Source organism: Saccopteryx bilineata, chromosome 1 (genome assembly GCF_036850765.1).
Source record: "Saccopteryx bilineata isolate mSacBil1 chromosome 1, mSacBil1_pri_phased_curated, whole genome shotgun sequence".
NCBI lineage: Eukaryota > Metazoa > Chordata > Mammalia > Chiroptera > Emballonuridae > Saccopteryx > Saccopteryx bilineata.
The window spans coordinates 366,460,839-366,488,110 of NC_089490.1; the positions used below are offsets into that span (position 1 = coordinate 366,460,839).

Below are 27,272 nucleotides of genomic sequence, written 5' to 3' on the forward strand. Positions count from 1 at the left end.
GACCCAACAGCGAACTAGATGAGAAGGTTGGTTCCTGCTTTCATAGAATTTATATAATATTTTAGGGCCAGGGAGACAGGTGATGAAATACATAAGCAAAATAATTTTAAGTCGCGGTGAGGGTGATGCAGGAAATTAGCCGAGTGACATGGCAGAGTGACGGGTGGTCGGGGAAGGCCCCTCTGAGGACAGCCCTGGGGGCTGAGACCGGATGGTGAGAAAGAAGCAGTTGTGTGGCATGTGAGCCGGGCAGCGGCTGAGCTCTGTGAGGAGCAGGGAGGGACGGCAGGGGCTGGAGCGAGGGCAGCCCAGAGAGTATGAAGAAGGGTGGCGCAGGGTTGAGGGCAGGAGGCAGTGGCTGTGGTGAAAAGTGGGGTGACTTGTAAGAGGTAGTGCGGGACAGGGACCCTTTCCTGCCCAGGCTGATTCCTAGGATGATTGTGCTCCCAGGTCATTGGCTGAGAGTCTAGCAAGGGATGATGGTGGAAGAAGGGCTCAGACCTGGGCAGGACAGGGGGACTGGTGGGCAGGACGGGGGACTGGTGGGCAGGACAGGGGTACAGGTGGGCAGTCCCCCTGGTGAGTGGGCTCAGGCTTAGAAAACAAGGCAGCAGAGCTGGGGGCTCAGGGGTTGCCCCCACAGCCACGTGGGCTAGTTACCACACTTCATTGCATCAGAGATTTGGGAGCTGCCAATCATCCCGTGATCAGACCCAGCCAGCTGCCAAAGCTGGGACCAAGACCTCCGCCCACTTTCCTATACCCCCCAAGAGACTGGCTCTCACTTATTACCCACTTGGGGAGTTTGTAGAACCCCACCATCGACAGAGCATTGCTGGTAGATATTCTAAAAAGCCTAATAAGATATGTTTCCCCTCTTGAAAGGAAGAGGATGATTTTCTATAGTTGATCAGAATGAAACCATAGAGATTTGAACATGGAAGATGTGTTTGAGACAAACTTGTTCAACACCCTCACTGATAAGAAGGGACAAAGGCTTGGGTATTATTTTAATTTAGGGTTGCGGAAACAGTCGGTGAGGATCTACCTGGGGAAAAAAACAACAACAAAAACAAAAAATACAAAAAATACACTTTTCCTAACTTAGTAAAGAGAGTCAGTGGACGCTGTTGAAGACAGTGTGGTGGCAGAGCAGAGGGGCTCTGGTGTCGGGTAAGAGGTTGCTTCCCACCCCTTCTCCTGACTTGCTATGTTTTGGGGCAAGTCAATGAATGTCTCTGATTCCTGTTTCCTGACTTGTAAACTATAAATAATAATGGATACCTCCCTCATGGGGGCGAATAAGTAAAATGACACATGGGAAGTGCTCCACACACGGTGAGTATCTGAGAAAAGGTGTCTGCTGTCACCATTTGGGGGTGCAGATGCAGATGAGCAGTGACATGGAGCGAGACAGACACGCCGTGACGGCAAGATGGTGGACCCCTGTCATCCTGAGCTCAGGCCGCCATGGCACCCCTCAGAGTTGATTTTTATTCATCTCTTTCCCCTACAAAAAATACTTCCTGATCTTCTCATTGGCCTCTGTTGCCCGAAAGGTAATATCTAAGAGTAGAAATATCCCCTGGTAAGGGAGAGTTCCAGCATATGAGTTCGAGTTTTAGACCCGAGTTCTGCCTGTATTCCCCCCACCCCCAACCAAGCGGCCCCAGCACACCTGCCCGTGAGGCACTGCTCCGCTGAGAGGCAGGCTGCAGAGACGTATCCCGCCTCAGGCAGCTGTGCTGGGGCCGGTCCTTTGTCCCATTGCAACTTAACGGCAGGGCAGCGCAGTAGGTTTGTAAGGTGAGTTCATCTTCTCCCACCAGCACCATAGTATGGTTTCAGTTGAAGTCATCATTGGACAGTGCTGTCTGTTATTAGTCATTTCCCTTCTGCCTTGGGGGAGACAGCAGGGTCGTGGCAGGGCTCAGAAGACCCAGGCACAGCAGCCACTGACGCTGACTCACAGGCTCTGAGAACTGCCTGTCCACTGGTGACGACACACTGACTCGTCCCTTTGGTGGGTTCTGCAAGGGCGTGGCTAGGCCTGGCCACATCCTGTTCCTTTCCCCTCTGCAGAATGCAGCCCCCATGTTCGTGTTATGAAAAACAGCATCTTTTCAAAAATAAAATTAGAGGCCTCAGAGAGAAAAATTGAGAATCGTTTCCAAGAAGGAATTGAGCTGAGAGAACCAAATCCTGTCCAATATCCCGGGTTAGAAAGGACCAGTTATGAACTACAGTGCCGTTGACTTTGGCCCTGAGATCTACCGGGAAAACTAGGGGGAAGAAATAGTAACAAATTAGCAGTACAAGCATTATTTGCTCATGAGCTCTTCCAGTCATGTATGAAAATAAGTAATCCTGTCCCAGGATCCTATTGTTTGCTTCATAGCCCAAGGTGTGGTGTTTGGGAAAATGCCAGTGCTTGTGGTTCTTCTGCGTTGGGGAATAAAGAAAAGAAAACCCCCTTGGGAGTGTTGTTTTTTGGAATACTGTGACTCCCCTGAGCTCTGTGTTCAGTTGGCGCTTAGAAGGAGTCTGAAAGGGCTCAAGAAGAATCAAGCACAGGGTCTGCTCAGTCTGTACCAAAGCCCAGAGCCAGTGCTGGTGTAGGTGTCCAGGTTTCTCAAGGTGAGAGAAGTCTGGGGGGCATTTGGTCTTTAGGGCATCATTTATCTTTTTACTGAGCACCTACTATGCACTAGGCACTCTTTTAGCCCCTGTGGATTAAGAATAGCAAGGTTTCTGTTGTCATGGGGTTTTCCTTCTTGTGGGAAGAGAACTACAGCTAAAACACCAGTAAACACATGCATAAATGAGTTTATTTCAGAGACTGGCAGGTGCTATGAAAAAGGAAAGCGCGGCAACGTGTTCAGGACTGGCTAGGAGTGACGTCCGAGGAGGGGCTCAATGCAGAACATTCTGAGGAGGCGTTAGAACCGCAGGACCGGCCACATGAAGCACACGGATGCCTGACCGGGGCAGTGGGATCGCCAACTCCAAGGCTTTGGGTGGGGATGGCCATTGTGACTGGAGCCTTATGAATTAGTGACTCATTTCAGCTTTATACTTGACGCATGCTATAACCCCAACTGGCATGTCCACTCAAATAGTCATCTCCTGGAGGTGGGATAGGAAGGACTGTCTAGAACTGCTTTGGGGACAAGCAGAAATGGCTGATTAGAGGACTAATGCTATCTTCCTTCTCAGCTCCGCATCTAACCTCTGTCAAGCTCTGTTTGTTCATCTTTCCTGTTTTTGCTTAGGTGAGTTTACTCCTCTTCATGTCCCTTCCCTTCGCCCTGGTCAGAACAACCAGCATCTCTCTCCAGGCCTACTGAGGAAGTGCTGGACCAGGTTCCTCCCATATGATCCTACTCATCTCCAGTTCGTTCCTCACACTGTGTTCAGAATGATCTTTTAAAACCTCAAATCTGATCAAGTCACACACACATCCCTTCTCAGTGCTTTTCCATGATTTCCCATTCCTCTCAGGATAAGGACCTAAGTCCCTACAATGACATACAAAGCCCTATCTTTGCAGATGCCCTATGCCTTCTCTAGCCTTGTTCCTAGCCATTTGTGGTTTCGGTTTTCATGCTCTGGCTATACTGGTTTTTTCCCTCAATTTCTAGAATGTTTTATATTAGTTCTGGCCCCAGGGCCTTTGCATATCCTCAGTGGTTCCTAATCTGTTCTCTGTTCCTAATTACCTTGGCTTTGGCAATTTCTACTCAGGTCTCAACACAGATGTTACTTCAACAGGTTGTCTTTTTCATTCTTCAACAGTAAAATACTACTAAGGGTTTTTTAGTTACATGTTCTCAATAGTACTTCATATGTTTTTCATACTGCTCAGCACAATTGAGCAGAAATAAGCTAAGAAGAGATGACAAGGAAAAACAAGTTAGACAATATTCATTCTAAAGAATAAAATAGAAGTACTTTGTAATTAGGTTTCTTTTATTCTTGAAGGTCTTTACTTTTTAGAATGAATTGGTTGGCACGGGGTGATCATGTGCATCAGAGTGAAATAGGGCAGCCCTCTGGAGTCCGAGGGGGAGCTACTTGTGATGTCTCCTCCCTGCACTAGTCCATAACCGCCAGGAGGGCAGGAACCAGGACTCTCTTGTTCATTACTGTGTCCTCAGCACTTGGAAAGTGTCGAGAGCACTGTAGACACTTGATATGTGTTCATTGAAGCAATGAATGCACACAAAGACCTTGAATCTTAAATGTTCCACTTGAATGTGCTACTTGCTTTCAACAAAAAGAATAAAAACAGGAGACCGTCTGTATTTTCTGTTCCATTTCTCTACCCTATAGAGACGGTGATTGATATCTGGAGTTCGAGAATAAGCATAGTGAGCAGGAATTCTGGCAGATGAACAGCCTGCTTAGGAAGTCTGCTCTTGCCTTGGACTATCAGAACAGTGTTATTTTCTTTGGCTCAAAGGAATCTAAGACTGTGTGTACTCAGGGAAATGGTGTAGACCCATGGTGTGGAGTCAGGGCCAAGGGTGAGACTCAAATAATAATCAAGTGAAAGAGGGTTGTGTGAAGCCTGGTGGGGGACATTGCCTTTCTCAGCAGCTGAGGAATTGGAACATTCCCTCTTGTGTCAATGTGGAAGTGAATGAATTAAGCTCCGTTTTATGCTGTGCCTGGAAAAATACCAATGCTGTACTCACATAGTTTCTGAAAGCAAACCCCAAATGCCACTCAGTCTCAGCTCTACAAGAGACTGTTACAGGGGAAAAAAAGTCAACATTCACAGACTATGGGAAATATCACTGAAGTGGAAAGAGATTATACCCATGTTTTGTTTTGGGGTTTTTTGTTTTTGTTTTTTTTTTTTGCCTTTTTTGAGGTTCTATACCCCTTTGAAAATCTGACAGAAGCAACGGACCCTTTTTCCCTTCCCTGCTCCTTCTCCGTCTGCAAACTGTGTATCCATATTGCATTTTCTCATCCACGGGAAGCCCTGCAGGGTTGTAGCCTTAGGTTAAAAATGCCAGTTAGTGGCTCTGATTGGAAATTGAGCAGAAATAAACTAATAAGAGATGACAAGGATGCACAAGTTAGACAATGTTTGGTCTAAAGAATAAAATAGAAGTGCTTTGTAATTAGTTTTATTTTTATTTTTTTCCATTCTTGAAGTTCTTTACTTCTTTTTTTAAAAATTGATTTTACGGAGAGAGAAGAGAGGGAGCTGGAAGTATCAAGTCATAGTTGCTTCACTTTAGTTGTTCATTGCTTGCATGTTGCATGTGCCTTGACCGGGCAAGTCCAGGGTTTTGAACACATGACCTCAGCGTTCCCAGGTCAGCGCTCTATCGACTGTGCCACCACAGCTTAGGCAAGTTCTTTACCTTTTAGGACAAATTGATTGGCACAGGGTGATCATGTGCATCAGAGTGAAATAACGCAGACCTCTAGGGGGCAGGGGAGAAGCCAATCTGAGCACCTCCTGGGATTGGTGGTGATCTAGCCACTAAAATGTAAGCACCGGCCTCCCAGTGCTTACCGCAGGCTGTGTTCTTACACTGACTGCACAGAAAGAGGAGGCAGAGTAAACCCACCCATCTACACCTCAGCCCTGGCTCTTTGCCTGGTCTGTATTGTGAATGGGGGGACATAGGAAAATAAAAATAAAAAATAAAATAAAATAAAGAAAATAAAAAAAATAAAAATAAAATGTAAGCACACAGGCCAGGATTTTAGTCTGTTATGTTCCCCACTGGTCTCCAGTGTCTAGTTCAGTGCTTGATACTTAGTACGCCCTCAATAAATATTTGTTGATGAGTGAATCAATTAGTCGATCCTATATAGGTTGCCACAGTTTACTCTCTGTCTCCTTAATTTTGTTCTGAATGTATCAGATGACTTGGTTTTGATTTCTTTGTTCAAGAAATATTTATAGAGTACCTCCCAGGCTCCGGTGGGTCATAATTGTTCTCTAGGCATCGAATGGCATGAGATTGAATGGCTCCTGATCCAGGGCTCGTTACCCTGGCTTAAGTCTCGTTTCTGCTGCTTGGGAGTGATGAAAACAGTAAAATGGGGTGTGAGAATTAAATAAAGTCGTTCCGTTAAAGCACTTAACACACTTCTTGACACACAGCTGTGTGTTGTTTTAATAAATGTCAGCCATCTTTATTACTACCTGGCTCCTCTGCCGTCCAGTTTATTGGTTCCCGTGGGGTCCTCTTCACTCTCTGATCCCACAGTTCTGAACCTCAGACACTAAGTGTTGCTCCCTAGGCAGCAGGTTAGGTATGGCCTTTATAAAGTTCCAGAATAATGAATCATGGCTATATTGAAGGGTTGGGAATATATTAATTTTTTCCCTTTCTATTTTTCTGTATTTGTTATTTTAATTAATAAGCATATATAACTTTCAAATTTAAATGTACTGTCTGAATATAGTATCATAATTTAAAATGTGTTTATTTAATTTTATAAAATCTGGAGGTAGAAAACAAAAATATTTTATTTCCTCTGGCCTGTAGGATCAGTTTGAGAACTTAATCTGTCTGTTATGTTTTCCAAATAAAAATGCCCATACACAAGCACTGAGAAGGCAGAGGCGCCCTCCTGAGCAGACATGCTGGATGTGTTGTTCAGTTCAGCAGAGGTGGTGATGAGAACTTGGACTCTTGGCTCTGACTCCAAGCTCTAACACTCTCCGACTCCATATGTAGCTTTGGGTCAACTATTCAGCCTCTTTAAGCCTCAAGTCTGTCATCAGTCAAATGGCAGAGATAAATGGAGAAAATTTTTCTTCTAGATTGTTGCGGGAATGAATATCAAATACTTCACATTAAGAGTAAGTCTTCGGCCCTGGCCGGTTGGCTCAGCGGTAGAGGGTTGGCCTGGTGTGCGGGGGACCCAGGTTCGATTCCCAGCCAGGGCACATAGGAGAAGTGCCCATTTGCTTCTCCACCCCCCCTTCCTCTCTGTCTCTCTCTTCCCCTCCCGCAGCCAAGGCTCCATTGGAGCAAAGATGGCCCAGGTGCTGGGGACGGCTCCTTGGCCTCTGCCCCAGGCGCTAGAGTGGCTCTGGTCGTGGCAGAGCAACGCCCCGGAGGTGCAGAGCATCGCCCCCTGGTGGGCAGAGCATGGCCCCTGATGGGCGTGCCGGGTGGATCCCGGTCGGGCGCATGCGAGAATCTGTCTGACTGTCTCTCCCCGTTTCCAGCTTCAGAATAAAGAAAAAAAAAATAAGTCTTCAATGAGTTCTTTTTTTTTTTTATTTTTTTTTTATTCATTTTAGAGAGGAGAGAGAGAGGGAGAGAGAGAGAAAGAGAGAGAGAGAGAAGGGGGGAGGAGCTGGAAGCATCAACTCCCATATGTGCCTTGACCAGGCAAGCCCAGCATTCAGGGGACCTCAGCATTCCAGGTCGATGCTTTATCCACTGCGCCACCACAGGTCAGGCCGTCAATGAGTTCTTTATTTCTTTCTATTCAAATAGCATCAGAGATGTCACCATCCTTTGCATTATACATGTTTATGTAAATGTCTCCACTTTGATGTTTAGTTAAACAAACTGATCATGGCCAAACCAGAACTTCTGCTTTTTTTAAAAAAAAGATATTATTTATTGATTTTAGGGAGAAAAGAGAGAGAGAGAAGGTAGGGGAGGAGTGGGAAGCATTAACTCAGTAGTTGCTTCTCGAATGTGCCTTGACTGGGCAAGCCCAGGGTTTTGAACCGGCGACCTAAGCAATCCAAATCGATGCTTTATCTACTATGCCACCACAGGTCAGGCAACTTTTGCTACCTTAAAACTGTTTTGCTATCTGTTTCCCCCCCTGGTCCTCTACATTTCCATAAATTGCACCAGCATTCACCCAGTTGTTCCAGCACAAAGCCCTGGAGTCATCCCTCACTCCTATCTTTGCTTCACATCCCATATTCAATTTGACAACTTAGCTGACATGTCTGAAAATCAGTTTCTTTTCAGCATAGCACTGCCACCATCCCGAGCAAGCCACCATCCTTATGCCCATGTGAGTGTAATAGCACCAGCTCACCTCTCAGCATCCCCTGGGCCTTACAACCATTTTCCCATGGAGCCAGAGTGTATGGAAGAAGTGTACCTCACCTCAGGGCGGGCCACTTCCTTTCTCAGAAGTCACCGCACTCTCCTTAGCTTCCTCTGAGACTGGGAACAAAACCCAAATGGTTTACATTCAGATCTCTGTTAGGGGTAAGCAAGCTTCTTCTGTACCTATCTTAGGTTTTCTGGGCCACATAAGAGTCTCTCACATCGTCATCATCTTCTCCTTCTTTGCCTTTATCTTGGTCTCTGTTTCTTCCTCCTTCTAACATTTTAAAAATATAACAACTACCCCTAGCGCATGGGCTTACAAAGACAGGCCAAGGGCTGGGGCTGGCCCACCTCGCTGTATACAGGCTAGCCTTGACCTTTTTCTCTAGCCCATCTCTCACCACCACCACCCCTCCCAGCCACCTCGCTCACTGCTCCAGCCTCTGTGGCATTCTTGCTGTCCTGGAGCAGACTGGCCACATTCTGTAGAGGGTCTGTGCACTCCTGTCCCTCTGCCCCAACACTGTTCCCTGAGGTCTGCTTCCTGGCTCTCTTCTTTCTTTCGTTTGAGTCTCTGCTAACCCGTGCCTCCTTGGAGAAGCCTCTCTCAGAAGCCCCTCGGAAGTCCCTGCCCCTTCCTCCCAGGCACCCTCTGTCCCTAACCTGGCTATCCTCCTTGTTGTGGTATTTGTTGTATATTTATTTGTTTGTAGGTTCTGCCGCTCCTTGATGGCAGGCTTCATTTGTCTTGTTCAGCGCGCTCTCTCTCTCCCCTCAACACCCAGAAAAGACCTGGTACTTAACTGCTCATTCAAAACTATTTGTTGCGTAAATTAATAAATGTAAGAACAGTTCTGTTCTGTAGCTAGATAGTTTCCAACCCATGCAATAGCACTCATTTGCAACAAGGCAGCCCTCTTTTTCAACCCTTAGCCCTGTTGGCTCTGTCTAATAAAGAACAGTCAGATGAAGACGCCACGCTGTGATGGCGAGGACTGTGAGAATCCTGTCCTGTGTGCTGTTGGGCCTGAAGGATGGATCTGGGTGGGAATGTGGGTGTGGGAGGGAGGTAGAGGGAGCAAAGCCAGGCTTTGAAGAAAAGGGAACTGTCCAGCTCTCAGGAAGCTGATGTCATTAGAGCATCCCTGGATGATAAGTGCTCAGCAGCGCCAATGCCTGATGTCTCCTGGGGATAGAGAGAGAGAGAGGCATCTCTTGGAGCCAGAGGAAGAACGCTGAGATAAAGTGCCTTCCCAGGAACACACAGCCAAGCCGGCCTGCAGACTAGTTACAGCGGATGTTGAAGGGATAGTGCTTTTCAGGCCTAGATGGGATTTGCTGGGAAAATCTGGTATTTCTGGAGCCACTGTGATGCCCAGCCCCAGGCGGAAATTCCCTAGAGCCTGATTCTTGGGGCTCTTGGAATTGGCAAACTAGAGGGGTGCACCTGGAGCAGTCAGGTATACCCTCCTCTCACCCCACATTCCCACTCTGCCTTGTTCCAGAAGCCTCAGGAAAAATGGCCTTGGATCTGGGCCATTGCAAGAGAGGCTGAGGCCTTCCCTGAGGCCATTTTAGGGGCCTTTCTGGGGGCAGACTTCAAGGGGTGGTCCTGTGGAGTACTCTGGGAGGACTTTGTACCATATACCCTTGAGTTCTGGCTTCGGGTCAGACAGTGAGCCTTGGACTGGGCAGTGAGCCTGCTTGTACTTTGACTCATCTAGCAGGCAGGGACTAGATCAGCCCTGACCCAGGAGCCAGGTCGGGGTGCAGAAATAAAGGCATCTTTTCCTGAATGCCCTCAGGATAGAAACTGGAGGGTGCAGAGCAGGAGAGCCTGTACACTGTCCAGATTGGGGAATTTTATGTCCACATCTTGAGTCTAGCTCTTGATTTTAGAAAATAAGGCAGCTATATAACATGTGGGAAAATGCGGTGATCATTTAAATCAAACTGCCCAAGGCAGGTCTCAGATGATCTGGGATCTGGTAATGGGTCAGGTGTGACTTTAGACCTGTCACTTGACCTTTCTGGCTTCAGTGTTTTTATTAATATAATGCTAATGGTAGATTTTGACATTGTCATCTCACTGAGTTATTAGGATCAAATGAGAGAATAAAGGAAGTCTATATAAAGTTAAAAAGCTTCTAACCATGTATAACTCGATCCCTAATCAACCCATATAAAACGGTAATACCAGTAGGAACAGTGAGCACCGACCATGTGCCAGACCCGTGTTCCTATGCGGGTCTCACGCGGACCCCGGCACAACCTCAAGAGAGGGGCGCTATTATAATCCCCATGAGCAGACGCCATTGTAGGGCCCAGGGAATTGGAATTACTTGGCCCAGGTCACACAGCCAGCCAGGGTGGACCAGAATCTGAATCCAAACCATTGGTCTCCAGAGGACACTGGGACCTTGAGGGCCTCTATCCCAGATCTCCCGGTGCCCAGCCTTGCCCGCCTTGGCTTTCTCGGGGAGATTACCACCCGTCTGTCCCGTGAAAGCTGACCTGTCACTATCTGTTCCCTGCAGACAGGGTCAGTCCCTGCCACCAGCAGAGAGGCTGCGGGGCCTGGACACTGCCTGCTGTTGACCAATTCTGAGAACCAGCGGTTCCCGTGGGCATGGCCAGCCCACCAGCCCTGGGATCAGAGAGATGCCAGGGAGGACGGGCTCCTGCAGATCATGGAGGGGGGGGGCGTGTGGGGTGGAGCACTGCTCTCCAGGAGGGACTCCTGCACAGCGTGTTGAGTGGGTCTTGGAAAAACAGTTCCCCGAGGAAGCCGAGGCAGGCGGGGAGGCCCTCTCTGAAGGGCAGGCTGTCATTCCTGTCTTCCCATCAAGAAGAAGAGGAGGAAAAGCAGGCGGTGCACCCTCCCCACGGCCCGCCCTTTGGGACCAGGGCTTTACAACCCTCCTCCAGGACAGCACAGCACAGCACGTAGGCCTGCAGCCAGCGCTGTTTGCTCAGCTTGCCCAATATTTATTCCCTTCAGTGGAGATTGGTGAGTTTGACCAATAGAGAGTGGTGGATAAGGGTACTGGGTGCCCCTCTCTGAGAATACTTCAGGAGCCTTTTCAGATGGACCAGGCTGGTGAGAACTTGAAGGCAGGTGGAAGAGGGATTATTGAAAGAACGGCAGCTTTTGTCATAGACAAGAGAAGACCCAGAAGGCAGGGGCACCAGCAAATACCTGAAGGGCTGCCCCAAGGCAGGCTGGTTTGCTGTAGCCTGCAAGGGGCTGAGGAGAAATGGAAGGGAATGGTGTAAGGAGACTGAGAAGTCCCACAGAAATGCAGTGTAGCAGCCAGAAGCTTCTAGCAGGGAAAAGAGCTGCCTTGAGGACAATGAGCTGGCCCTCACTGCAGGGATGCAAGCAGAGGCAGGCGGCCCTCTTGGCGGGGGCCTTGCTCCTGTGGAAATCTGTGCTCTGGAAGGAGGGGAACTCAGGGACGGTCCAGGCCTGCACAGCCCTGACAGTCTGTGGCCGGGTGAAGAGGGAGGGTGGGAACGGCATGGGATGGAAATGGTGTGGCGTATTCAGGGCAGACCTGGCCTGGGCTGGCCTTTCCCCACCCGTCCCTGTTCTGTCACGGCCCTCGTGCCCTGGAACCACCAGACCTCACTATTTCTCCTCCTTCCCAGAATAACTGCGGGCCCCACCCCTGCCTGCTGTGCCCAGCTGGTTGATGGGTGACCCTGGGGAACAATGGGCCAGATAACTCCTGCTGGGGCTGATTGTGTTACCTCTCTCTGGAAACATGACGCCACAACCGGGGGCAGTGGTTCTCGGGCTTTAGCTGGCATCAGAATGAGCTGCCGGGCTTGTTCAAACATAGACACCTGGGACCCACCAGAGTTTCTCACTCAGTAGGTCGGAGGCGGTGCCTGAGAATTTGCCTATCTAACAAGTTCTCAGGTATTGGTGATGATGTTGGTCCAAGGACCACACTTTGAGAACCACTACTCTAGAAGACCAACAGGGTTTATAACCTTAGGTCCACGGCTATGGCTTTAGACAAACCCCTGTTAGAATTCCAGCTGCACCATTTATAAGCTGTGCGATGACTGGCAGTGTACCTAACACCTCTGTGCTTTCGTTATCTGTGCTGTAAAATGGTGACAGTACTACTTTCAAAGGGTTATTGTGAGAATTGAAGATGATGATATGATGATCTATATAAAGAGCTTAGACAGTGTCTAGGACATGGCAAGTATGCAAATACTCAAAACATTAGCAATTTTTAGTATCATACTGAATGGTGGGCATTTCAGATGCCCAGGTCCACCACTTTCATGGCATAGTGATGTCGAAACAGAAAAGGGTACACATTCTCCTCTAGTTATGTCCCACATGTAGGGGCAATCCCATGGTTACTCCTAATCCCGCTGCTCTGGGCTGGAAGGATGTAGATTCCTCAGCAGCAGTGCCATCCTTAAAATCTTAGTTTTTCTGTCTGGGGCCAGCCACACATTCTGAGTAAGCTTTCGGTGTGGCTCTGTAGGAGCCTGCCCAGTAGGAGCCAGACCGTTTGTAGGACACAAAGAGTGGGGTCTTCTTTAGTGTCTCGTCACATTACTGTTGAAGCCCCAGAGCCCCTCTCTGTCTTGTCATTCAGGTCCGTGGTCCCTGCACTGAAAGTTACGATGAAAGTACAGGCTTAAGTCTCCTGGGGCAGTCTCAATATTAAGTGACAAAATCTAAGGGTGACTTCGGATGACCTCGGCTGCTCTGAACATTGCTGAAAAGGGGGACCCTCTGGGAAAATACATACCAGATTCTACTTTCTGGGATAGACATATCCTAAAGTGGGTTCCCTTAGAGTAGTAGCTTGAGAAATGCTCCACCCAAAGGGCTCTGTAGTCAAATAAATTTAGATAGTAGTACTCCATTTCCTAGAAATACTCTAGTATATTTCAACTTCCCAGAAGTTCTTCAGTTCAGACAAACGTCATGTTGAACATACTAAACTTTGCTTCCCATCAATTAATTTTGGGAAAGTAGTTCTAGGAATTTACAGTTGTCCAAGTGCCTTCATATGTAGTATTGATTTTCAAAACAACCCTTAGATGTACGATCCCATTTTACAGAAGAAAAGGTCAAGGTACAGAGAGGTTTATGATTTGCCCCACATCACAAAGCTATTTAAAACACTATCTATGATTGCATGATATGAGACAGAATTTGGTACATTCAATGGAATTTTATTTGTGGTAGCAGCAATCATTAAAACCAAACATAAACAGAAAATACACACAAAAAAACTCCACTAAGTAGAAAGGGGAAAAAAACCTATTATTTGTCAAAACCCTTTCAGTGGAGTGCTTTTATATTATTTTTTTATCTTAGGCTCACATTTATGATTATGTTATTACAACACACACAAACACACACACAACAAGAAAGAATGAGAGAGAGACAGAGAGAGAACAGAACAGGTTAAAAATGTAGATTCTGCAGCTAAACAGAATTTTAAGTCTAAGTGATGTCATATTAGCTCAATGTCCTTGGGCGAGTAATTTGATTTTTCTGTGCCTATTTTCCCCTCTGTAACATGTAATTCTCAAACCTATATCATAAGGTTACTATTACTATGATGATTCAGTGAGATATTATATGCAGATGTCTCAGAATGGTACCTATAGAATATAGTAGATTCATTTATGAAAGTATTATTGTTCATGCTATTGCTTTTGTTAATAATAACAAGTAAAGTAAGTAAAGCCCCTTATCTTGAGAAACTGAGGAGAGGACATTTGGATAGGAGCCACTAGGTGTAAGACCTAGCTTTGGCTCTCTCATGAAGTAGCTGTGCTTAACCTCTTTGGACAGCTCACTTGACCTTTCTGTGCCTCAGTGTTCTCCTTGGATAAAAATGGGATCATGCCAGCCAATGGGATCATGCCAGCCATTTAGCTTAGTTCATAGATGAGTTTGAAGAAAACCACCTGGGTCAGTGATGTAAAAGTGCTTTGATAAACATAATACCAGGTCACCATGAGTTCCTGATGTCCACCTGTGATTGGAGCACGACAGGGAGGCAGGTGTGGAAGGGGCTGGCTCTGGAGAACCTCTCCCATAGTTCTGCTCCAGGATCTGAGAAATGCCCAGGACTACTGAGGCCATTTGATCCACGGCACCAGGGTCACTTCATGGGCCTGCACAGAAGCCAAAAGTTAGTCATTAGCAGTGCTGGGAGTTCTCCTTTACTGCACAATGGCACCCTCACTCTGGGATTTCCCGGGTTGGCATCTGTTGACTTTGGAATAGAGGGTGATTGTGTATGAACGCTGCCTTGGCTAGTGCATCTCAGACATCTGTTTCCTCCCATTCACCCTCATCTCATTCCCTGTGGACTGGACCCAGAGTGCCAGCCCTGATCCTTATCCCAGTGCCACTCAGCACAGACACCTTCTCCTGGCCTGGAAGGAAGAGAAGACCCCTAGAGGACATTGCATGTCTGCCGGGTGTGTGTGTGCATGTGTATAAAGCAATCCCCTGTGAGGGTCAGGATGCCTAACAAAAGCGGAATCAGTTTACCTACTACTTTTGTTTCAAAGGAAAAGTCTCCAAATAATCCTATTGAGGAAGAATTTTTTGCCCCCTTTGAGGGTATTTGGGTTCTTTTAATTGCTCAATCATGTAAAATTTTGGTGAAAAAAGCAACTGTATTCCTTATAGCAAGTTTATTAGGGAGGTGATCGGTTTCCGAACACTTCCCAGGAAGTGGAACCCCCAGCCCCGCCCCCGGGGAAAGGCGCTGCCTCTAAAATTGCTAACCTTAATCTCTGGTGACCAGAACTGGCCCAGAATGAAAGGGCTGATTCCACAGGGAAAATAAAATGAACAGAACCACACCATGTTCGCCTCCATAAAACCACAGCCACCAAAAACAAAACAAAGCAAAGTTCAAGAAACCAACAGCAACCCAGCCAGAGTTTGAGGGCAACTCTGTTCCAAACTGTTTCTTTAAATCATTCACAGGCAAAACCAGAACAGAGGACAAAAATTAGAAACCATTTAACTTTTTAAAGTGTTTCAACAATAGCTAGCTATATTTCTGTGGCTACAGTTCTGTGGCAGAATTTTTAAAAAACGGTTTTGTTTTCGCCTTGAACAGTTTTATTTCACCTTACATGAACCCCTGGCCCAACTGAGTGGGACTAGATAAGCCTAACATAAGTCTTTAAGCCATTTCCAAAAATGCCTTCAGGTACCCACACCCTGACACCCCATGGGGTCAAAGCTAGAGGTGCAGGTCCTTGGAGGGTGGGAGGCGGGGAGAGAGTATTGGCAGCGTTGGAGGCTCTTCAAAGGGGGTCAGAGGTCACCCAATGATTGCACAACTTCAACCCTTATCTGCCTCACTGAGGTGGTGGGAGGGGAAGGAACTAGAGGAGGAGCCCCCAAGCTTGGGATGGTGAAGAGAGCAAATAAATACCAGGGGCGCCTGGCAACCCTCCCATTTGGGGGAATAGCAAGCCGGCTCTTTGCAGATATGTCCTGAATTGCTTGGGACCAGTTTAGCTACCTTGCATAAGTCTAAAACCTCTTACCCTGGAGCTTTAAAGTCTTTCATTCTTCAGTCGTTCATCCTGAAACTTATTTTTTTCCCTAAGCCCCTTCAATGTTCGGCAGTATTTGGGGGGGGGGGAGTAGGGGAGCTTTCAAGAGACATAAAACATAGTTCTCACTCTCCAAAAGCTCTCCTAGTAATATTTAAAAAGGCATGTCAGGTATCCTGATTCCCAGGAAAAAGGGAATCTTTAGCAAGTTGGGTTTATTGCCAGTACATTTTGCCCAACACAGAGGAAGGCCGGGATGATCTTGAAACTCCTTTTGTGCCAGCATTTGGGATGTGTTAATTCTGTTTAGTAATACAACCAACAGTCAGCCAAGTGCTATTCTGGGTATACAAAGATGAATAAGATAGAGGACCTGTTCCTAAGCAACTTATAATCTAGTGTTAATAACATCAATATCAGTACTAACACCCATAATGGCAAATGAGCTCTAATCACCCACAACTACAAGAGGAGATAAACTAGTTCATTGAGAAGATGGAAACGAAGTCCCAGGGTCCACAGAGGCGGGTATACATGGTTTTGATGGTGGGCTGGAATCTAAGAGAAGGTCATCAACACAGTTCATTTTACTCCAGAGATCGGCAGGTTATCATTTGGCAGAGAAGGGAAGGAAAAGTACTTCCTGCTGAGTAAACAGCCTAGGCAAAGGTGTGGAGGTGTGACTGTGACAGCCTAGTCCAGGAGACTGAGCAGCCCACGGGGACCCTGGGAGAGGCCATGGGAGGCATTGCTCTGCCCGGAAATTCTCTACCACCGCCTGACCCCTGTCATTGGAAGGAAGACAGTGAACTGAGTGAGGAGCCAGGAGGTAAGAAATTAAACCCTGCTCAGGGAGCATGCTGAAGGCAGTGGCATTTAGTATGTGCAGGGGAGATGCCTTCACACAATTCTCCATCTCAAGAGAAAAGAAAAGGGGTGGGGGGAGGGAGAGAAATCCTTTTCTGATCCAGCCCAGCCCTTTTTAGAGGTGTATTCACTCATTTGTGGGCTTGTCAGTGTGACATTGTGTCTACCCTGCTGAAAGCCATACATCTTACTTTGAAACCCTCCAATGGCCTTGGACCCCCTGAAGACCCCAGTGTTCCCAGGCTGACCTTTTGGCACAGGGCTCGCTGGCCCTGAGGCTGGTGGAGGGAGGCGGCAGCTCCTGGGCCCCGGCCCTCCTTGCCCCTGGCCAGCAGCCCACAGGAGTCCTTTCTTCTCCTGGAAGGATTAATGCTTCTTAAAAATTTGGCTCTCAAATTCTGAACAGCCTGCCAGCTGTCTACTTCCATGAGCCTTTTGTTTTAATTTTTGTACATCTTCTTCCTTCATCTCCAAGAACTCTGGGCCCTCACAGAGTGGAAGGAGATTTAAAATGTCTTTTTTTTTTTTTTTAACTTATTGATTTTAGAGAGAAAGAGGTGGGGGGGGGAGAGAAAGAAAACAATTGTTTTGTTGTTCTACTTATTTATGCATTTGCATCCATTGGTTGATCCCTGTGTGGGTCCTTACTGGGATCGAACCCGTAACCTTGGCATATTGGGACCACCCTCTAACCAACTGAGCTACCTGGCCAGTGCCTTAACCTAAGTCTTATTTATTTATTCATTTATAAATTTGTTGGGTTGACATGGTTGACCAAACTATACAGGTTTCAAGTGTACAACTCAATATAACACATCTGCACACCGCATTGTGCATGCTACCTCCCACTGCCACAAGCAGACTCGCTTTCTGCCCCCATCAGGGCCTTCAAATAAGTCTTAAAGTCACTTGCAAAACTGCTCCTAGAGATGACATTTCTGGGATTTCATTTCCTATATGTAGTATAACAGTGACAGGGACACTGCGGAGATGGGGTTAGGCAGGCGGGCTTGAGCAATACTTCTATTTCATGCTTTCTGAGCTGGTTGAACACAGTTGATCACTGTCACTCTCTGAGTCGTTATCTGCAAAATGAGAAAATGCCCTTCCTTAGCATTGCTATGATGAGTAAGTGAAAGGTGCCCTGTTCCATGCTTAATAAGTAGCTGCTAATATGGCTAGGATTTTCATTTGATAAACCATGCTAAACTCTTCTGTGGTTTTACCATTCAAGCCCAGTCATTTGGGGAAAAGGTAATGGACCCCCTATGTCGAGCATTCTCCCTCATTTGCAGCCTCTGGGATGGCACACAGCTTCTAGTTTTTCCTTTGTCATGCTTGTGCCCCATGAAGACTGACAGTTCCCTGTGATCGGCCTCCTGTGTGGGTGGAATGGCATCATCTCACATTCGAGGCAGCCTGGAGAGCCCCATTCTGTCAGGCGTTCCTCACAGCGTCTGAACTCTCCCCTATTAGTCACTGCTTTGGCTGGAAGATTGGAAGACCCCTGTGAAACTTAAGTGTGTTCTCTGGGAAACACATTAAGGCAATAACAGCTGGACACAAATTAGTTTATCAGACAGGGGCTGGACTTGCAGAATTTAGGGGTGAGAAGGAACTTGACAGATCATCCATCTGTTTATAGGTGAGGGAAGGAAGGTCGTTGGAGGAGCAGATCTTTGGGATGGCAGGCCTCAAAGGGTGCTTTCTTGTCCGAATCCCCTCTCTCCTCTTTGTTCACTCCAACTTTCATTCAGGTGATATTTATCGTGTGCCTTCCATTACTGGGCAAGTGCTGAAAATGCAGAGAAATATAAGTAGGAAAGACAGACAAAGGAATAACAAACGCTGATTGATGTGGGACAGATCTCTTGACGCTGGGGATAGAAAGGTCTGGATCATAAGATGCTTCAGCAAAGGGCAGATTCAGCCACTGAGTTGTCAGTGCCACCGGGGGTTGCAGACATCTAGGATCTAGGGCCCTACCTTGTGACTACTGTGAGATCACACTCAGGGATCTGGGCTAAGCTAGAGGCAGGGTGGGAGGGTGTCACTGCCTGCAGGGGTCAGCGCTGCATTGTCAGGCCCAGGGGATGGGTCAGAAAGCCATGAGCTAAAAAAAAGAGGCCAACAGCTGGGAGGAACCAGGTTACATTTCAGGGAAGAACTTCACAAGCATTGTTCCTATCACCGTGTGGTTAACACAGGCCGATCTCTTTCCCTTAATTCACATCAGAAGTCTTGGTGGAAGATTACAGAAATGGGAGGAGGGAGAAGAAGGGTCCTGGGAGAGGCACCCTAGTGAATGATGTGTAGCTTTCCAAGGTGTAGGAGCCTTTCAGAGGCCACTTCTGTCTGAAAATCTGCAGCAGGGTCCTGATGCCTGCTGGGGTGAACTCATAGCCATTACCCCTTGGGGACACCTGTTGCATCTGTGGATTACTGGTGATGTGAGTCCCCTTCTCCATATGCCTCTCCTCATTCAGGTCCTCCTCCATCTTCTGCATGATTTCAACAGCCTTCTAACTGATCTCCCTCTCTCCTGTCTCTGCCTTTTCAAAGCTGTCCTCTTGCTGTTACTAGAGATCCTCGTAATAAAACCACTCCCTTGGTGTAGAAGAATTAAGGGTAGAATCCCCTTTTCAGAGACATAGCCTGCTCCAGCCTAACAAATAGCCCCTCTCCTGCCACTTGGTTTCCACCTCTGATCATGCAGACCCTGCCGTGCTTTTTCACCACTCCACACCCTTACACGTGCTATTCCACCTTCCAGGGATGCATCTCTTCGCCTGTGGAACCTGCCTTCATCTGTCCAGATGCATGTCTGTGAAGCTCTTCCATGCTTCCCAGTCTTGGTCATAACTTTTGTCTTGATGGCCCAGCTGTACACTGTACAGCTCCTCTTTTGTAGCACCTGTCACATTGCATTGCAACTGTTGGTGCACGTGTCCGACTTCTAATAGCCTGTGCATTGCGTGGTAAAGGCATGTGCACACACATGCACACATCAGAGAGAGATTCCTTTCTCGTTTTCAGTACACAGTAAAGAGCCAGGTAAATGTATCATGGCAGATGCTCAAGGAGTGTTTGTTAAGTGAGCCAGCACACATGTGTGAAGGTGGGAGGTCTGAAAGGCAAGGCCACAGGATCTTTTCCCTTTAATTAAAGCTGAGGCAGGTGCCGACTCTGCCCCACCTCACCCTTCCTCCTTGCACCATAAGTGGTGTTTCCCATCTTTGACCAGCAAAGATTTTGATTGGGAACTAATTGTTCATCCAGTGACTTTCTGGAGCTGTGTCGTTTTTAATGTTTTGGATATCCTAGAGAATGTCATAAACCTATTAATGCTTCCCCAGAAAATGCACCAACACCCAGTCTCACAGCATTTTCACAGGTTTCTGGACTCTACATCCTCCCACCCAGCTTCAAGGACCCCTGGCTTAAAGCAGCTGCAACAGAGTGTTTTACTCTGTTGGCCAATAAAATTTGTCAAGCTTTATTTTAAGAAAAAAAAAGCTAGTTATTTCAAAATCTGTTTTCCAAATACATAAAATATTTAAATATGGAATATGCTTTTTCAAATGACATATGTTTTCAAATGTTCTCTTTCTCTGTTCCCCTAGGATGTAACCCTTTCCATGAGGCAGCAAGTATTACTGCCGATGTTTCATTCTCCAGAAATACATGTATTGATGTACATAACAGGGTCTCCTGCAGTCACTCAGTGTAGGTCAGGGCCCCAGGCAGGATGTGGGATGTGCTGCCTGGGTCTGGCTCAGTCCTCATGGCAGAGGAAGCTGCAAGAACTTAGAGAAGGACATTGTCAACAGGCTTTCACTTGGGAAACATTTACTGAGCTTACACTAGACACCACACACTGTTGCAGGCACTTGGGGACACTGTGGGGGAACAAAACCGATAAGGTCCCTGTTTTTGTGGAGTTTATAGCCTAATGAGACAAGGCAGAAAATAAGCAAGAATACAAGTTAGCTAAGTTCACACAGTGAGCATCAGAACAAGGAAGGGGATGACAACAGTAATGGGACAGCAGAGTGCGGGAAAGAGAAGATCGCTACATTAAAAATCATCAGTCTCTCTGAAGAGGTGACATTAGAAATGAGAGAGCATAGGCAGGTATAGGGGGAACAGTAATCCAGGGTGAGGGACTGTCAGGTGCAAAGGTCCTGAGGTAGGAAGGATTTCTGTATGTTTGAAAAAAAGAAAGTTACTGTTGTTGGGGATCACTGGAAGGTCACTGTCAGATTAGGGGGAGAGGGTGGGAGAGGAAGTTTTATAGTCCATAGAAAAGACTTGGGATTTTTCAACTCTGAAGGGAAGCTAAATCCTGAAAAGTTTAGGTAGGGCAACATTTTGATCTAATTGGCAATTTTAAAGATCATTTTTAAAAGATTTAGGACCCATTTTTATCACCTCCCCTCATTTCGAACAGTTCTGACTACTGAAAGGAATGTGTAATAAGGCATTTCTATGAGTTATCATAGGTGTCCAGCAGCAGGAGAGAGCCAGGGTTTCTAGCCCAAGTACCACTGCAGTGGAAATCAGGGACAAGTCTGGGTGGCCAGTACCATCTTGCCGAGAGGAGCTGAAGGATTCCTGAAACTTTTCAGGATACTGAGTTGCTGGGGGCCCTTGGAGGGTCACTGCCAGATTAGGGGGTCTTGGACCTAGACAAAGGTTTGAGCAGGAAGGTGAGGAGGGACCCACCCTCCATCCCCTCTAAGTCTCAGAGGAAAGCGCAGGGTGGAGGGTGCAGATTCCTAGAAAGAGCCTGTGGCCGGTCAGGGCGGCAGAAGAGGAAACAAAGGACACACAGCCTCTTGCCCTGTTCTTCTCCCTTAAAGTCGCCTGCCCCTCCTCGTGCGTGGGCCACGGTGCCTTTTTTTTTTTTTTCTCCTGTGGCCGCGGCAGCAGCCAGCCAGGTGTGTTTGGAAACACTAGAGCTCGTCCTTCCCGTAGCAGGAGATAAATGTTCCTAGGGGAGTGGGGTGTGGGTGTCTGCAGCGGGTCCTGTGTGGAGATGGTGGTGATGGTGCATCCATCCTTAAGTCAAAATTCCAGTTGCTCCGGGGGCGATGGTTCAGGAGTAGCCACTGGTGGACAACTTGGGTGAGTTCGGTGCAGAAAGAAAATACAGACGATACTGAGCACAAGTGGGGAGAGGCGCGAACTAGGCTAAGGACCCGCGATGACCCTGGAGCGACAGACTGAAGTGGCGCGGCCCCCGCCCCATTCTCCCCACCCCCACTTATGCCCCAGGCTGCCCCGCCTACCTAAGCCCTCCCCGACCGAGTTAAGCACCTCTCCTCCTCCAACCTATTCTCCCGCTTCCTCCGCCCCTCCGCAGGGGTTAGCCTGCCCACTGAAGCGCCGGGGACCACGCGGGCCGGCGAGCGGGCCGGCGAGGGGGCGGGGAGCGGCCCCCCGGCCCCCCTCCGCCGGGGCCCCAGCGGCCTCCGCGCTGCGAGGCGCGGGCGCTCGGACGCAGGGGGAGTTGTTTGATTTGGCGAGGCGCGGAGGCAGGCTGGGAGCGAGCGGAGGAGGCGAGAGAGCCGGGCAGCCCGGTCGCCGGCCCCGGGGTAGGGTCCGTGTGCACTGAGCTGCCCCGGGGCGGGGGCGAGACGGCCGCCGGCGCTGGGGATGCCTGGTGGGGCCGGGGACGGGAGGACGACTCGGGACAGGACTGCCCGACCTGCCGGACGCGCAGGCAGGTGCTTCGACCCCTCCGCCCTCTTCCTCTTCTTTTTCCTCTTCCTCTTCCCTCCTCGCCCTGAAGTAAGATGAGCGTGATGCTGTGGCGCTGGGAACAGAATAACACCACCATGAAGCTGGTAAGGGTGGACTGCAGACCCACTCCTGGGGCGCTGCTCTACTTTCTCTCTCCCACCCCACCCCCACCCCTGCTAGGAATTGTCTCCTCTGATGGAAAGCCCCTGAAATGCATTCCGTACTTGGTATTTCCCTTATTGTTTTGAAGATGGATTTCAGGTTTTGTTTGTTTTTTTAAACTATTAAAGTCAGTGTGTGTATGCGTGTGTGAGCGACAGAAGGGGGTGGGAAAGGGCAGCATTATCTCTGGTCCCTTCCACCTACAATTCCTGGGGCTCTCCCGGGTTGCACACACGGCGGGTTGCTCTGTGAGTAGGTAGGTCTGCTCTCTGACGGCTCGTCCTGGATCATCATGGTCTCCCCGACTCACCCCCCATTGTGTTTTGTTACTTTTTGGATGCACGTGGGTGTTGATCTCCGTTGCGGTTTGGCGTGTTTGCGGGGTGGGTGGATGGGGGGAAGTGAGCCCAGTTTGAATGAACACCCGAGTCCTTTTCTCTCGCCTCTCACAATGGCTTCGTTTTCTTTCAAGCTTGCAAGAGCCATGTAGGCTGCAGGTACTTTTTCCCTCCTCCGTTTTCAAAAATAACCGCCCATCACTCCTGGGAGGGCTGAGCAGAGAAGCATTTCCCTCTACCCCAAGAAGCTGAGTTGTTTCCCCAGACCAAGGAAGAAATGTGATCGGAGTCTCTTCTCCAGGTTTTTCTTATGTGATTTGTCTTTTTCATCTACTGGTGTCAATTGGGGGGATCCTAATTCCCCATCGAAGTCAGCCAGAGCTGTGGCCAAGTCCTTTACCCCTTTGAATGTCAAGTTTCCTTTGCAAATAAAGTGGGTCTGTTTCTCTGTAGCTGTTGTGAGGATAAGATACTATATTTGTAGTTTTCCTGGCACATAATAAGGACAGAATAAAGAATAGCTATTATTAATTAACTGGAATTAATATTTCATTGGGTAAGCTCTTTAAAGATGCTGCAAAAGGAAAAAAAAAAGAAGAAAAAAAAAGCAGAGTAGCGGCATCGTAGTCCAAGATGTTAAATTAACCTAAGGGGCTTCTTCATATAATGAACTTATTTATTGGAAAAATGGCACCTTGCTTTTCGTACTTCTTGTGTTATGTTTGGCCTGTCTGACTTCAAGCTACTATTTTACAACTTCATTTAATGCGCTGTACATTAGCGGGATGGTATGCACCTTTGCTGCACTGTGTCAGGACTCCGGTCCCTAATCCTTTCCTGGAATCTTTCTCCAAACAGACTGTTGTGGGAGAGCCTGGAGTTTCGCTCCACAGTGAAACTCACAGAGCCTGGAGTTTTCTCTCCACACTACACCTGAGTTGCCAACCCGTGATCCAGCACAGGAAAGTTGGGTCCTGACCTGGGCTGAATTGTTTCAGGCTTCCAGACCTAAATGGTTTTTAAGACAAAAAGAAGAGAAAGAATTATTGCCCAGGGAGGAAAAACGTGGAGCATCCCAGGGGACAGTTTCTGGAACTTGGTGGCAGGTGGCCGTGGTAATGACTGAGATGTCCTTAATGCTCCAATATCGTTGTCCTTTTAGCCTATGAAGGGAGTGTTCCCCAATGTGAGTCAAAGGTGAGTCTTTATAGGGTCTGTCTGGGTCTTTAGACCTGAGTCTCACTTGTCAAATTATCTGTGAGGACCACCCAAGTTAGTGGTGGTCTAACAGAGTACCCCCTCTCAGGTGGGGGAGGGGCTGAGGAGCTCAGACAACCCGGAAGCACTGGGAGAGGCAGTAGTTATGGTCCTGTGTACTCCAATCTCCCCAGACTTCAATCAGGAAGAGGTGATGGCTGGATCTAGACATTCAGATGGCCTCAGCTATGCTCAAGGATGGGCCTCAGCTTTTCTGAGGATCCTAGAAACCATGGATTACTTGGTACCTCATTAGTTTGCTTTTGTTTCTTCATTTACCAGTTGGTTGATCTACCAGTTATTTGTGTGTCTTTACTCTGTGAGGAGCCCAGTTCTGGTGGGGGACTGCTGAGTGGGAAAGGCTTTGCTCCCAGGTGATTCTTGGTTTGATTTTTAGCCTTGCCACTTACTAGTCTCTGAATCACTTCTCCTTTTCTGTAAAGGGAGGCTTTTACAGCCCTCATTCCCAGGTTGTGAAGAGATGAAATGAGAATATAGAAAAAGGATCCAGCCCAGAGTCTGAAATATGGGTGTCTATAAAGAGGAATGACAGTTGCCGATACTATTTTCTTCAAAGGCAGTTGAGACTCCATCTCTGTCCCACTCTCCATTGTGCTGTTGGGTGAATGGTTTCTTCTCCTAATGAGCTTGGGGAAAACAAACCCTTCTTACCTTTGAATCATTAGTGGCCCTCAGTAGGAAAGAGCTTTCTGGGAACATCTTGGAAGTCAATTATGTGTGAATAACTGACCCAGAATAGGGCTGGGGCCAGAGGTGGGTGCCTGAACTTTTATCACTGATGCATTTCACTAAACATGAAGTCATTTAAGCTATAGCTTGAAAATTCACTGATTGAATTGTGAGACCAAAGGCTTTGTTTCATGTTCTGCTTTAAGGTTAACTGAATCAAAATAAGGCCAAAAGTAATTAGAAGCAAAACTTGCATCTTTATGTGTTACCTCTGCAGGGGAATGTGATAAATGCACCTGTCCACCTAGAGTAGAAGGCAGTAGCTAGTAAATAATAAATCCTACTTCTGTCCAAATCCCTTCCAACAGAGTCACAGAGCCTTTGATGAAAGTGAAAGGAGGTGACTGCTCAGGCCTAAGTGCCCACTGAGAGAAGTGGGCTTGGGCACAGCACAGAGCCTGGCGTGGGTGATTTGACATCTACCTCCCCCAGTTTCCTTCTTTTAGATTCTTTCAGCTTGGAGAGAACGAAGAGGAGCAGTGAGGCCACTTGTGGAGCAGTGTGTATCCTCTGAGAAGCAGCAAAGCCAAAAAGCTAGTGGGAGAAAAGGCACTGAGAGAGGCCACCCTTGCAGCCCAGCTTTGGGTGCAGAGCTAGGCTGTCCAACCAGACAGACCTGTGGTCACAGCTCTGTTGAGGAACTGCTGGTCATGTGACCGTGGGCCAGTTGCACAGCCCCTTGAAACTTTGGTGCCCTTGTCTATAAATGGGCACCATGGTACTTCACAGGGTTACACGGAGAATTAGAGAAATGTGTGCATGAGGCTTTGTGCTCAAGGTCTAGCAATTGACAGGTGACAAATGGTGACAACAGTATGGTCCAGTAGTGTGTGCATCTCTCTGTGCTTGGAGAAGGGACTCAACAGAAACATTTCCAGTGTCAACAGTGCTGAGCTCCGGAGAGAACCAGGAATATTTTTCTTTTTTATCTGTACTTTTCCTTATATTCCAGATTTTCTACAGTGACCATATATTACATTTATCATCAAGGGAAGATAAAAAATATGACTCCTAAAAAATATATTATCACAATTAATCATGTTATAGCTAATGCATATTAAGCCTTTATTTTGAGCTGTATTCCATTTCATCCTCACCATAACTGTATGACGTAGAAACTAGTATTACCCCCATTATGCAGATGAGGACATTAAGGCTCAGAGAATTAAGCAACTTGCTTAACATTTCAGGGCTAATAACTTGTTGAACCTCTAGTCTGAGAACAAACACTATGCTTTGAATGGCTGTGTTATACAGCCCTGGGTGCCTCCTTGAGAGGAACAGGGCCTTCTGCTGAGCTAGGCATATGTGAGTGGTGTGTGATACCCAGGTCTGTGCTCACTGCCCGTGCTCCTGTCTGTGGGGGCCTCTGGCGGTTGCTTCCCCCTCTTAATGCCTTTTGGTCAGGGAGAGGCTGAGTGAGTGGAGAGGAAAGGGCACAGTTATTGGGCTGGCTTGGGTCATCACCCTTCAGTATCCTGGAAAGCTCATATAAGGCCCTTTCTCAAAATGAAGGAGAAAGTGGCTCTGAATGAAGAATAATTGAGAATAATGATGATGAGGGAATGTGCCTCTGACCTTTAATCTTTCCCCAGAGAGGCATTGGTCAAAGACCCCCTGAGCCTTTCTTCAGCCAGGCTAACAAGCAGATTAAAAGAGGCTGGTGGGTTAAAGGGCCCTGTCCTCCTTTCTGCAGCTATGTGCTGCCCTCCCATAGGCAAGGATGCTACAGACACTGCAGAGATCCCGAGGACACAGGTTCTGTGTTTAAAATGCAGTGGTCCTTCACCTCTTATTTATCTCGCTGTACACAGGCTGATCCTCCTGGTAACAGCTTCTGCTGTTTTCTGAATAAAGCTCGTTGACCATTCACCACCTGCAGGCACTCCCCTCATTTCCACTCTCGGGGACTTCTAGAACTCTCTCCTGTTTTCTACTCATTATAACTAGCAGATTTCACCGCCTCCCAGGTACTGAAATCATCATGTTTGTTTTCAGTTAATTCTAAAAATCCCAAGGGCAAGAAACCCATCCCTTTTTTTGGAGAAAAAGGTTGAAATATATAGGAATCTTTCCATATGCATTTCTGTTGTGGGTAATGAGCTCTTTGGAATGGAAACCAAGGCCCCTAAGGAAGGTTTTGACTCTGGTTAATTATGGGGAAAGTAAACGATAGAGTGTTGGGAGGGGAGGAGAGAAAGCCCCAGAAATGTGTAAGTGACTTCCCTTTTATGACATTTTGAGGTAACATGTTTTCCTTCATTTTTGTGTTAATAGATGTAGAGATTTGTAATTGGTCCCTCTAGTGACTCAGCAGTGCTCACATTACTTATGCAATTGTTTTTGTATGAAACCAGAAAAAAAAAGAAAAAAAAAAAGAAAAGAAATCCTCTGACCCCTTGGATATGTGTGGCCTAGATTGCCATCATCCCGCCAGCTTCAAGCGTGGGGCTCCTGGCTGGGTGACGCAGGCGATTCCCGAAGGTTGCTCTTTTTGACTCAGATGTTGCAAATGTGCTGG

General features: G+C 47.5%; 1 protein-coding gene and 1 non-coding gene across 7 annotated transcripts in view; both read left to right on the forward strand.

Moving 5' to 3' along the window:
• The window catches only part of NAV2 (neuron navigator 2), a 405,016-nt gene that overhangs the window by 44,199 nt on the left and 333,545 nt on the right, over positions 1-27,272 (forward strand). The window contains exon 1 of one of the 6 annotated variants that reach the window (XM_066251124.1): positions 22,139-22,348. The exons of the other annotated variants lie outside the window; for them this stretch is intronic. Within the exon in view, the coding sequence (XP_066107221.1) occupies positions 22,298-22,348 (51 nt within the window). The 5' untranslated portion in view covers positions 22,139-22,297. Of the gene's footprint in view, positions 1-22,138; positions 22,349-27,272 lie in introns of those variants that run through there. 6 annotated transcript variants of the gene reach the window in all.
• LOC136321267 (small nucleolar RNA SNORA51) lies at positions 5,517-5,647 on the forward strand. The gene has a single exon (XR_010728537.1). It is a non-coding gene; the product is annotated as a small nucleolar RNA SNORA51 (small nucleolar RNA).